This window comes from Lycorma delicatula, chromosome 4 (genome assembly GCF_047948215.1).
Source record: "Lycorma delicatula isolate Av1 chromosome 4, ASM4794821v1, whole genome shotgun sequence".
In the NCBI taxonomy this organism is placed as follows: domain Eukaryota; kingdom Metazoa; phylum Arthropoda; class Insecta; order Hemiptera; family Fulgoridae; genus Lycorma; species Lycorma delicatula.
In genome coordinates, this window is record NC_134458.1 from 33280541 (window position 1) to 33294872 (window position 14332).

The window sequence follows — 14332 nt, forward strand, 5'->3', positions numbered from 1 at the left end:
CTGTTGTGAAATCAAATTTTCTATAAATGACCAACATTTACAACCATAGTCATAGATAAATTTAAATAAGTAAAATTTTTCTGATTCATCACAATTTACTATGTGAATTTGTATTAATCAGTACATTATATGGTGTTATTACATATATGCCTAATTTAATATTGGTGGATGAACACGGTAGCAGCTCAGATGTTAGCTGGAGCACAGTATACGTACGCGCTGGTATAAGTGTCATTCCCACTGCACAGATGACCATGCAGTTTTTCCACCATAGCTGCGCTGTGGTCCCACCACTCTCAGGTTCCAATAAAAGAGTGTACATGAGAGTGAATTTTTAATTCATTGTTGACCACCACCAGGAGAAGACCAAGAAGAAGAAGAAGATGGAAGAAGACAGAAGTTCCCTGGCTACCTCAACGTGGGACCTTTTGGTGGATGCCAACATCTCTGCCAGAGTAGCAGGCCTGGCCGGCCCCGCCGAGGGAGCCGCTGGATGCGGAGCTACCTTCCCACTCCAGCTTGCTGGGCTTCAATCGCCCTGGCTGGCGGACTCAGTAGCAGGAGCCGACCCAGTGTGGGATCGCTCAGGGAGCGATCCACACAGCAATAATAATGTATATATGCAATAGAGCAACAGGATACAAATATTTATTCCATGATTCTACCCTCTAGAAGTTGGACTTAATTACTATCATTCTCTGAATTGGTCCAAACTTTAAAATTATTTATTTCATTATATTGTGAAAGTTGACAGTTATATTTTTAATAACAGAAGAAAAATCTTCAAAATTAACACTTCCAAGTCTTTTTTCATCAATAAGCCAGATGATTTTATCAACTGCTAAACTGATGCTTGTTTCATTAGCCTGAGAAAATAAAAATGAAACAAAATCAGCAAAGAAGAAATGACAATTTTAAAATATTAATAATTTACAAAAAATTCTGATCATCACCTTACTTGATCCAATAATTTTTTTAAGAGGTCTGGATTGGTATAGTCTGAGTATATTCCTTGTTGTGTGGCAGAAATGAAACTCAGAGAATATGATAAGGCTTTGTATATTCTTTTCACCAATGTATTCCACGATACTACAGAATCAGATGCTTTTGATTATAATGATTTATTACAATTATTATTTATTCATCCATTGGCTGATGTATGCTTATTGTTTCGACAATAGATAAATGAATTTTATGTTTTGAAGTGTCAAACTGAGCATGAGCTGGAAAGTTTACATGAAAATTTGGTAACAAAATAAATTGTGTGGTAATTTTCCAGAATCAGAATTACTGGTAAGAAGCATCTTACTCTTGGTTAGCTTATAACCTTAACATTTAAAAAGAAAATTAACTAAATATAAATGATCAGGAATTAATTTATAAAATAACCTGAACTCATTGACCCTAAAAAACTCAGGGAAAATATTTTGCCGATAACATGGTGTGATTTTTGTTTGCTTTTTACTATTGCTGTCGTTAACAGTCACTGATCATAAAAAAATCTGATTTTACATTGATCCTGTGCCATCACCTGAATCTGTCAAGCCAGTAGTCTGAAGAAGAGAAATCAATTTTTACTTCTACTATTTCTCAGGTCTGCTTGAATGATGGGGCTACTCTGAGATTCAGATGAATTTCATTCTGTGTTATACCTCGCATCTACTGCACTTCACTTTTCTCTATGTATGACCTCCATTTACAATTGCAACAGCTGTATCCCGATTACTTTCAACTGTTCTAAAAGTGTATGCAGAAAGTCTGAAAGCTTCGGTATGCCAGATTTAATCATTGTTTTATTTTCATCATATATATTCAATATAGTAAATTCTTGGATATTGATAAGGCTTTACATTTTAGATCTTTATTAACAGCATTCATCTTAAAAAACCACTGATACGACTGTATAATTCAGATTCACATAAAATTTGTTACTACTCAAACACAAGTTTACAGGATACAATAGTGAAAGGAGGTTGTTCAATATATACTACTACCTAAGATAATGGGGGTTAGCTATTGTATTGCATAATCTATTAACGGCAGTTGATAACTGAAGCAGTGATAAACAACCCATGATAGTTGTGATACTGTGTTTTTACAACTGTTATCTACGCCTGTTTTCATTGCACCACCACTTTTCGATACCATTTTTATGGTGCTAATAAGTGAGAGTTATATTAACAAATAAACAAAGCTATACTACATTTGTGATGGTTATAATTACAAGCATAGGGTAAAAAACACGATTAAAATTTTAATCGCTCCAAAAATTACATTAAACTAAATGTAATAATTACCTTGACATGGAATTTCACTATCTGTTTTAAATGCTACTGTTTGTAAAATTTCAGGGATTTGACCTTCTGTGGATATACCTCGTTGACTTCGGCACAATTCAGCAGCGACTGAACAACAAAAGAAACAACTAGGTTAGGAATGTTAATAAAGCTAAACATTAATAATTAGTTAGTGGCAAGGAGATTAATATGGAGGACAATAAAATAGTGAAAAAACCTCACAGAAAATCTTGGAAGAAACGATTTAATTAAAATCTGTGCATGAACAAATCCAGTGATGAAGGAAATGTACAAATCAATAATCTTCTGTAACTCTGAAGTTTATTAATAGTAAATAAAGATATGTCAAATTAAAAAAAAAATATATAATAAAACTGTTTTGCTTTGAAGACATAAATTTTTACTACTCTTTTCAAGGGACACAGCAAAATTTTATACACTTGATAAAAGGGATACGATGTGTCAGCTAAAGTATTTTAATGAGTTTTTAGTTTTGGAAACATGGATTTTTATCAAAATTTGTTCTTTAATATTCATGGAAAAACAGCACATACTGATTTTTTGAAATTGTGGCAAAAAGATAAACCAAATAAAGTGGTTATTATATATGTCGGTCTTTGTCTTCAACAATAAACACAACTCTTTGTAGATTCCACAGTGGGTATAAATCCTAACCATTATCTAAGTTTCAGCTAATAGATGGTAGGAATAAAAAGAAACAATAAAAATTAGGTGTTTAAAGGGGAAAAATTGACAGTTATTTGAGAAATTCTTAACAAAGATCTGAAAGAGTTTCGGAAATTTAAATAAGAATGGCTAATATGATACTAAACTACACTAACATTACTACATATTATAGATAGGATAAGAGAGAGGGCTTGGCTTTACACAGAAAGCACCTTAGCCACTAGTCTGGTTTTTTTTGCAGTTCCAGGTAAGCAAAACTCCTTGGTTGGTTTTTACAGACACAAAGGACCACTACCCTATTGAGCCTAATAAAGAACTGTCTGCTCTGCCAGTTAATAAATGATGTCAGCAAGATATTAAAGATGGAACCAGGGCTGTGGTGGATCCAATTCCCACTGCACTCATTTGAGGAAGGAAGAATAAAGGGTATTGAAAGGAGAGGGAAGAGGGAATCAAACATCATAGAGAAACTGCCTCTGATCAGGATACTTTATCTTACCCAGGATCACATTGTTTTTAATATTAACAACACTGTGGGCAAAGTAGGAAAAATAGTAAAATTTAATAAACTATACATTTTTGTATGTGGAGAAATATGAGGTCTGTTCAGAAAATAACTGAACATTTTTAATTATGCACCAATGGAGATATTTAGAGACGTGCAGTTGGCAGCTTTGTGTTCTGCATAACCTCCTCTGTAACCACATGTTCTTGGATTGCTGATATCTTGTTTAGTTTTCGTGTTATGTTACCTGAATGTAACATGTTTAAGTGTTAGTAGTGATTTTTGTAATGTGTGATTTTTTGATAACTTTTGTCTTGATGTCATAGCTGTAAAACCAGCTTTCATTTCCCTTTTTGATCCTTTGTATAAATGTTTCATCATTATATCAGTTTATTCAGAAGTTGCCAACAAACGACCATTTGATGTTCTTTCTGCTGTTCAGTCATCAAACAAAGAACAAACTTTGCTGCAACTCGATGCATGTTCAATTTGAACATGCAAAATGTCATGGCATGATCCAAGTTAGCTGCTAACCTCTTCTGCAAGTTCTCCGAGTCAATCGGTAATTTGCATGCACCAGATCATTGATTTTCTGAATAAGGGTGTAATTAGTTGAAGATGACGGGTTTCCTGGTCAAGGGTCACTTTCGACTGCCAGATAACCACTTTTAAATCGAGAAAACCATTCGTAATATTGCCTACGATCTAGAGCATAATCTCCTAAGCTTGTTTCAAAAGTTGAAATGTTTTTGTGAAAGTCTTCACAGTTTCATACAAAATTTACATTGCATCGTTGCTCCTGAAAACTGCACATTACAAAAATTGCTAACACTTAAACACGTTGTACTCAAATAACAATAATACAAAATCTAAACGAGCTATCAACAATCCAAGAACATGTGGTTACAGAGGAGGTCATGCAGAACACAATACTGCCAACTGTACGTCACTAAATATCTCCGTTGGCGCGTAATTAAAAATGTTTGGTTACTTTCTGAACAGATTGGTTTAAAAAATAAAAATTACTACAGTATCAGAGAAAGCACATGAAGATAAATGTGATAACTAGTATACTATAAAACAAATACTATGTATATATCGTCATTAAACAAAGTATGTATATAAACTACGTATATATTTTGTATAATAACAAAAAATAATAATCACCAAACACAGTAATAGAACTTAGAAAACTAATACCAAAAGTTGACTTTTGTGGGATCCTGCATCATCTGTCGGTACAAAATTTCAAAATTACATCAAACAAAAACAAAAAGTTTAGAAACCATAAACCCTAATAACCACAAAACTTGAATAACATAACTCAATGCAAACTAGAATGATAATGAAGAGATTATCATTCTAGTTGGATTCCATTCCAGTACTAGACAACAAAATTAATGTATGCTTATATCATTCAAAATTTCATAATAGAACATTTTTTGTAAAAAAATGACAAATCATTAAAGAATATGTTTTGATGTAATAAATATAGAATTTAACACCAACTAAATATGTTGGATTCTGGGAAAACCGGTTACTAGAAAGAGAGCTAGAAATGTGCTGAATCAAAAGGCTATTTGCAATCAGTATTGCAATAACGTAATACAATATTATGAGAACACCAGAAAGTCAAGTTGCAGCATAAAAAAGTCAGAAGAGGATAGGTAACATATTTGTTATTGCCTGTTAGGCATAAGATTGACAGACATCTTTACTACTTTATAATTGTGTAAGTAAATAACTTTTTATATGAAGTTCAAAAAACACTGAATTATGGGTCATGAAATTAAAAAAAAACTTACCGCCAATCCTAGCCTTTTTCAAAGTATTCTCCATGCTTAACCAAGTAGCCCTTCCACTGTTGGTAACATATTTTGCAATCCTCTTTTGGAATGATTACCACATGTGCTGTAGTGTTCATCATTATGTCCTCCAGTAAATTGGGATTCTTGAAACAAAATTTTCAGCTTGGGAAATAACTAGTATGTCTGGTGAGTAAGAAGTCTACTGGTATACCTGAAGAATTCCACGCTTGACCAAGAAATTCAGGATTAGATGTGAGAAATGGGTGGGTGTGTTATGATGCTACTGGACTTGTATGATTCTCACAGGCTGGTCTCTTGCCCTGAACTATATTACAAAGATACTGTAGAACCTTCAGATAGAAATGTTTGGTCTTCTGATACATATTTGGTATACACAACCCCTTGGTAGTAAATAAAAAGAAACAGGTAACATTACTTTTACTTTGCTCCTCACGTTTCTTGCTTTCTTCAACCTTGCAGGATGAAGGTGACTTCCACTGTAATGGATGAGCTTTGGTTTATGGGTTGTACCCAAACATTCATGATTTATCACCATCTAAGGATGCTAGGACAAATTTCTTAAGAAGTTAGGACGTAAGCACAAATTTTTTGATTGCACTGTACATACCCAAATCATCCATTAAAACTGTTTGTACAGAACCATAACTAATCCTAATGTCATTTGTAATTTCTTGGTCTGTCCAGGAAAGATCTTCTACTGTTTGTTAAGTTTGTTCAACTGTTTGTTAATGATGTTGAGTTTTGATTTACTGACAGTCTACTGGTACACTTATCACTCTTAATTGAAGTTCTGCCATTCTGAAAACGGTTTTACCACTTTTTAATATATGTCCTTAGCTTTGTTCCTGAAAGTTGGTTTAATATATGAATTGTTTCACTTTGATTAATTTGAATGTAGGATTAATAGTAAACACAACACTAATAAACATTTTGCAAAAATACAGTGAAACACTAAAAACAAGTTAAAATACTTCCTAACAAATATAGTAAGTTTCATAAATAATGTAAACTACAAATGCTTACATAACCATGCCAATGACAGTATCAGATATGTTTAGTTATATGGCAGTATCAGATATGTCTAGTTATAATCAAATTAATATATTGCTTCTACATGAATACCGGCTAATAGAAAACTTATGTATACATAATTTGTTGAAATGATGTGAAAGAAAATAAAACTGTTTGAAACTCAAGAACATAATATTACATCACAGATACATTTTTATAATGTATATATAAATGTAATATAATGTTAGGAACTGGCAAAGATTAATATAAGAAAGCATAACATACAGAATGTTTTGTTATTTAAGGAGTAAAATGACTAAAAATGGACAAAAGCAGATGGCACAAGCAAGAAGAGCTTTCATGCAGAAAATTTGTACTAAATATATTTTAGGTATATGAAGGAAATATATAAAAACATCTGTATAAGTAGTAACTCTTATGACAGTAAAATGTACATAACAGGAAAACAGAAAAAACCGAGTGAAGAGAATAGAGGTTCAGAATGATGGGATATGGCAAGAGATGTATAAAAATCATTGGTACAACTTCAAATTATGGTGCTTCTAGACAGTTAAATTTGGTATAGATAAGAGGAGTCAGTTTTTGGACACACTACTGGAACACAGATTATTGTTAGTTGCACTACCTGATTGACTTTTAATGAATTTTAATAATCATGCCTATTACAGAAGCTCAAACTGTAATCTGGTTTTTGATGGTCAAAAAACCTATTGCAGAGTTTCACAGGCAAACTAGTGAAAATTCTGAGGCAAATTTTGTGAGAGACAAGTAAGATAGATACAGTATCTATAATTTATTTTGAGAAAGTTGAACAAATATTTATTATAAAGAATGTAGCTACTGCTCCAGTAGTAATAAGGAGACGAAGTATAAAAATACTTTGTAAAACAACCTTTTCAGAGTTTCAGAACTATCTTCTGAATTACAAATGTTTTATGGTAGTTATATTCTGACTGTAAAACCTGGGTACATAAAACTGTGCACCAGGTACACAGCAAAATTTTAATCAGCACTCATGAGCAGAAATGTCATTTCTACAATGCTCTATGAAAACTTCATTTGAAATAATTTTATAATGCTATCAAAATTAAAAACATGATGGATTTTTTACTATATTTTAAGTGAGAATGAAACCTAAATAACATAAGAGATTTGAAAATGATGGACTGAAAAACAATGATAAGAGGTCTTAAAATAATTGATGAAAGAACACTTTAAGAAGCTGATGATGGCATATTAGTACAAGATCCAGCAGCTGATTTCTGCAGGTATCTGTTTTTTTTTTAATGAAACTTGATTTAAATGAATGATTAATGATAATTTAATATATTACTGCCAGGTTGCCTAGCAAAAATTAGCCGCATTACTTTTAATTAAATATATTGTAATTAATTTATTTTAATGAATTGCAACTATATTTTTTTAAGTGAATCATTTGAAAGAAAATGATGTGAAGAATGTAAAAAAAAATGGTTGCCAGCTCTCAGTCAGCTGCAATCTCCAACTTGGCAAGTGTAAACAGGTATGCTATTGTTAATTATTTACACTTATTGTGTTTTTCAAAAAAATTATGTACTAAATTGAAGTTTAATTTTTTTTGTACTAGATAACACATGGTTGCCTGTAAAAAAATGGCTGCAAGTAGTGGTTGCCATTATTTGAAGTAACTACTCTCAGTCTGGATGAGTGTGAATGAGAGAGAAGGAACGCACGCGTTGCTTCATGTTAAATTAAAAAACACTATTAGTTTAACTATACCATATTGTGTCCTTGTCTACAACATGAAGCAGCAATATGATATTGTTAAAGTAATAATATTTTTTAATTTAACATGAAGCAGTGTGTGCATTCCTTATCTCTCGTTCCCACTCATCCAGACTGAGAGTAATTACTTCAAATAATTGCAACCACTACTTGCAGCCATTTTTTTACAGGCAACCATGTGTTATCATGTACAGAAAAAAATTAAACTTAATTTTTTTGACAAACACGAAAAGTGTAAATAATTAACAATAACATACCTGTTTACACCTGGCAACTTGGAGGTTGCAGCTGACTGAGAGCTGGCAACCATTTTTTTTACATTCTTCGCATCATTTTCTTTCAAATGATGTTTAACTTTAAAAAAATATAGTTGCAATTTGTTAAAATAAATTAATTACAATATATTTAATTAAAGGTAATTGCGGCTAATTTTTACTAGAAACTTGGCAGTAATGTATTAAATTATCATTATCATTCATTTAAATTGAATTTCATTAAAAAAACAGATACCTGTAGAATTCAGCTGCCAAATCTGAGACTATATGAAAAATTTGCATAAGTTAATTATAACTGGGTATAAAAAATAATGTAAATATGGTAATTTTTACTTTTATAAAAACTTTTCATATTTTCTTTAGTTTTGGCTTTAATTCAAAACTTATTTAAAAAAATTGTTCCTTTAAAAAATACCTTTGTTATTCCTTATATGAGCATTATGAATATTATTCTTGTCTCTATGTCGTCCTCTGTCACCTTTGTCAGCTAAAGGCATACCTGTAGATCCATTCATGGCCTTATAAGGATTATCATGATGTTTATTCTTTATAACTGAGTTTGCATCCTTAACAGCACTATGTTCAGTTTCAGTTTGCTGAAATGAGAAATTTAAAATTAATCTTCAATTAAAACACATTACAGTTAGACTATTTGAGGTACTACAATATAGCATATTCTGCTATACTCTTGGTCGGGTCTATAACAATCTTCTTTTCCTATCAAATTTGATAGGCTCTGGGACATACAAAACTTTGTTATCATTTATACTAGTACCCAAGAGAGAACAAAACTAACAAATACAGAGATACTTATTTATAAATATAAATACATCAATTCTTCAACAAAAGTTTACATATGTAAATGATCAAATCCTGGTACAATGATCAAATCCTGTATAATCTGAATTGATCTTAGAACCGAATATTTCAAACTCCGATTAAAGCACTAGTTACAATTTAGGGATTGAAGTCATATAAGTAAAAGTCTTTTGTTATAGGAAATATTACTATGAAGTTCTACATGTTACAAAGGTGTATATATCAACATCTAAGACAATGGTAAATCCAGGATTTCTAGGAAGGTGAAGAGATCAGGGCAGAGAACTAACCATACCATCCTCACAAAATCTTTGAAATATGTCTAACATTAATGCAATTCAAATTAAAAAAAAAAAAAACACACAATAATGTCTCATTATTACAGTTCAAAACTGATATCAAACATAATTTCAAGAGTGGGGACAATGCATACTACAAGATAGTTAATTGTAATTGTATTTTATGGGAAGTAGGACTTTAACTGACATCCACTTCAGCCATTAGGTTTATTTATCGAATAGAAAAAAGAGTTTGTGTGTCAGTTCACAGACAACCCCCTATCATATAACCAATAATACACTGGCCATGCATCCTCAAAATGGACTTAGCAGGGTCAGATCTAAACCTGCATGACTTCAAGTGGGGAAGGAGAGATCAAAGATAAGGAAGAGAAATGGGTGGTAGGAAAGGATGATCACCTCACAGGGACTACAGTATGAGATAAACAACCCTACTCGGAGGAAAGCTGAACATCCCCTCCAGGCAACAAGTGCCTTTCTTTCTTTTTCCTGTTTAGCCTCCGGTAACTACCGTTTAGATAATTCTTCAGAGGATGAATGAGGATGATATGTATGAGTGTAAATGAAGTGGTCTTGTACATTCTCAGTTCGACCATTCCTGAGATGTGTGGTTAATTGAAACCCAACTGCCAAAGAACACCGGTATCCACGATCTAGTATTCAAATCCATGTAAAAATAACTGGCTTTACTAGGACTTGAACGCTGTAACTCTCGACTTCCAAATCAGCTGATTTGGGAAGACGCGTTAACCACTAGACCAACCCGGTGGGTTAAGCAATAAGTGCCTATCCTTTTTCTTTCATTCTAAGTGATATACTTATTTTTCTTTTTAAAATATTTAATGTGATTAATAAACACAATAAAAAAATTTGAAAGATAATTTAAATGTAACAGTTGCTAAAAGAATATTTAATAAAATTATGGCTAAAATTATCAATGATTTTCTTACCCATGCATCTTACATTTTATGTTATGTATGTTATGTTTTATGTTATGTTATGTATGCATGTATTTTTTTAAATTATAGTAGGACTAGTACTCTGCATGCTATTTGTGATTCCTAATAAAGGGTGGAGCAGAGGAAATGCATGTTTTTCACTACTGATTTTACTGCATTTTTGAAATCAACATACCTTAATTAGGTTCAGAAAATAATGTCAGTAAGATGACATCCGTCTTGTCGGATGCAAATTTGGAGCCTCTCACAAAGCTCTGCACGTCTTTCTACAACATTTCATTTGACACAGATTCAATTTCTTGTTGAATGAAAAATTTCAGGTCTTCGATTGGGTGTGGCATTCATGTACACTCTTGATTTCAGGTAGCCCCACAAAAAGAAGTCACAAATCGATAGATCAGGAAAACGTGGTGGCCAAAAAGCATCACTGAATCTTGAAATGACATGTCCAGGAAAAATTTGTTGAACCACATCAATCGATGCTCTCACCATATGAGCTGTGGCACCATCCTGTTGGAACCACATTTCTCTCATGTTCACCTGATGGTTTTCCAGTTCTGGATGCAGGAAGTTGTTCAATATGTTGATGTAGTGCGCTGATGTCACTGTAACTGCGAGTCCCCCTGTTCAAAAAAGTAAGGACCAACAATCCCTCTATCTTGGAGACACAACACCACACTGTTACTTTTGAGCTGTGGAGAGCTTTTGGTGTATTTCATGTGGGTTCTCCAACACCCAGTACTGACAATTCTGTACATTAACATAGCCATCCAGATGGAAATGGGCTTCATCACTCATCATTATTAGGGCGTTTGTATCTTCCGTAAGAATGGCGTTCACTATGCTACAGAATTGTTTGTGTTGCACAAAATCCCTTTCAGTTAGCTGCTAGATGATCATTATTTTGTATGGGTGAAATATGAGATCAACATGTAAGATATGATGAAGCGAATGACGTGACATACCCAGCGCTACAGCCTGTCGCCTATCAGATCATTTTGGACTTGCAAGAACTGTCATTCTCACTCTGTCTAAGTTTTCTGAGTTCGAACTGAATGGGGATGGCTAGGTGGTTTTTTCTTCATCACAGACCCAGAACTTCTAAACACCTCAATCCGTCAGAATATGGTGTTTTGTTCTGGAACTACACCTCGACATTAACATTTCAACGGAAAAGATGTTGCACCGTGACCACAGAATCGTTGTTTCTAAAAAACTGCTTGACAGCTAACACACAAAGTTCTATTCTCCAAGACTACATAGCAACCAAAACTGCATAGTCTGAGCTGTCTACCATAGTCTGACAGGTTGCCGAAGGTCAATACCCCCATTCGCAGCTGAGTACTTGCGGTACAAAAACCATGCGCTTCCTCTGCTCTGACCTGTATTTTATGATTTTAATTAATCGCATGTATTTTATCATTGTGTAAAATAACTTCTTTTATTGATTAAAATGGAATATCACTTGATTTGGATAAACAGTAATATTACTATTTTCAAAATTAAATTCTTATTAATAGTCATTTATATTTCACTGACTGAACAGAACAAGGTCTTATTTTAACTTGAACATTTGGCACGTTGTCCAATTGTGATGCAGTTACAACTAAACACATTTTTCAGTTTTGTAACTGCAGTAGAATTCCTTGCATAAAGCAAAGTGATGTAGGTTTAATGAATTTGCATAAAATTCTGTCTCAAAATGGCAGCTGTTACTTTGTTAGTCAGAGGTGATGCAGAGTTACATTGTAAGGGTAGTTTCTATAAACAAATCACCATAGTGTCAAACTGAACATATGATCTCACTTCCACTATTGTCATCACATACTTCTGTCACAAAAATTTCCAATTTGTCTTGCAGTGTGTTCATTAGATAATTTCCTTTCATGTTTTACTTTAATTCTTATTTGTAAGACCATCCTCCTACTAATGTACAGCATCATGCCTTTCTTAGTACACTTTTAAATACTTAGTCACATTAGGTTTTGATAAAGTAATTTTTTATCATTACCCCTCAGATACCTCATTCACAAAAAAGTACAAAAAACATGGAATATAATGGAGGTATCTCACTAATAGTCATTAATCAAATATGTCTGTTATTTCAGGAAATAGTGCTTACGATACTGATAATATAGTAAAATGATTTCTTAGATAATCTCCAACAACCTTCATTCTAATTTTCAACAATTAATTATGACCAACAATTATGCTTAGAGCTCAAGTTAATATATTCAGCAAACCTTGAACAAGGTCTACTGTTCAAATAATCACAATTTTATTGTATATGTGTTTATGATGTGTTACAAATCGCTGAGTTTTATTCTGAAATGTGATTTATGTTATCAAATATAAAAAACAAAGTACCTTCAACTCGTATCCCTGTGGTAAAAGAAGTAATAGATTTTGTTTTCATGTGGAATGTTCAGACAAAATTATATGATTTTATGAGCCCAAATTTAATGTTTATTATCGGTAATCAAAGCCAGTGGCTATATCTCTTTGTGCAAAGACACTGACAAAGTTGGACATCTGAATCTTCAAGAAAATGATTGCTGTTTCAGGTGTTAAGGACTGCATGCATATAATGACAATATTTAGTTAAAAAAGTAACTATAGAGATTGTGGATCTGATTGTGATTTATAATTAACAAAACAAAAAGAAAACAATTAAAAAAACCTCACAGACTTTGTACTTTCTACATATCTGATTCAGTGTATTAAATAAAATAAACTGATATTCATACTGAAAATATAATTTTAAATCATCCAAAAATCAATAAATAAAAATAGTTTTTTTTTCATTTAAATATTGAAAATTTAACTACATTAAACTAATTCAATGTTTAATAAAATGATTTCAAAAAGTTTTTCATGCACTTTATTATTATTATTTCATAAGTAAAAACAAAGAGAGCTATGCTGAACGATTAATGAAATAAATAAAAAACTAAGAAATGCTTAAAATCTATTCCCAAAAAAAAATTACTGAAAATCTAAAATTAGATGGATATTTTGATCATTAAACAATCATAATCATCACTAGATTCACTGAGGAATTATATAAATAATAAAAAAGAAACAAAAAAAGAATGAAGAAGTAACAATAGTTAATTATTAGCAAATAAAGAATATCTATTTTAAACACTATAGAAACATATTTATATCAGTTTAATAGAATTAAAGTAAAAGTAACTGCTGATCAAAAAAGTGAGTTTAATTTTAGGCAACCTAATGAAAAACAATGAGCTAGCTTAAGCACGGTCTAAACTACTGAAACTTCTGACAGATTGCATACCATAAGCTAACAAATGTCCCTTATATTGGATAGTACAAGATAAAAATTTATCTTGATAAACACAATCACCCTTAAACTAATCAAAGAAATAGCTGCTCCCATGAATAAAATTTAAGTACACAGAATAACTATTAAATTTTCTATATAAATAAAAAACTTTCATAAAAACATTTTTAATAAATTTTAAAAGGTGCAACATTTTTGATTAAGTAGATTTTCCAGCTATCTAATTCCTGTTTATTACATACAATTCATGAAACTTTCATTTCTTATATATGAATTTTGTGACCTGGCAATGTCAGCATATGGCTAATTTTTATTGTCTTCTTTACTTATAATTAGCCAAATTATTCTTTATTTTAGTTAGATATCCTAAATTGCAATTATTGTCTTTAAAAACTCAGTTTATCAATTCGTACTCTTTCAACTCTAATTAATTAATTATTATTACCTTTTCATGTATTTTTTATTCTTTATAAAAAAAATTTCTTAGTACCTGCTAATGATGATGATGATTGTTCAATAAGCTAAATTTGCACCTAGTTTTTTATTTGTTAACTGTTATAAC

General features: G+C 31.8%; 1 protein-coding gene across 2 annotated transcripts in view; it reads right to left on the reverse strand.

Moving 5' to 3' along the window:
- Positions 1–14332, reverse strand: part of LOC142323243 (acyl-CoA-binding domain-containing protein 4) — a 104340-nt gene that overhangs the window by 15514 nt on the left and 74494 nt on the right. Inside the window, exons 5-6 of one of the 2 annotated variants that reach the window (XM_075362624.1) lie at positions 8805–8985; positions 2298–2405 (exon numbers count right to left, since the gene is read on the reverse strand). In XM_075362624.1, coding sequence (XP_075218739.1) covers positions 2298–2405; positions 8805–8985 — 289 coding nt within the window. The remainder of the gene's footprint in view (positions 1–2297; positions 2406–8804; positions 8986–14332) is intronic. The other variant, XM_075362625.1, reaches the window with a different exon arrangement.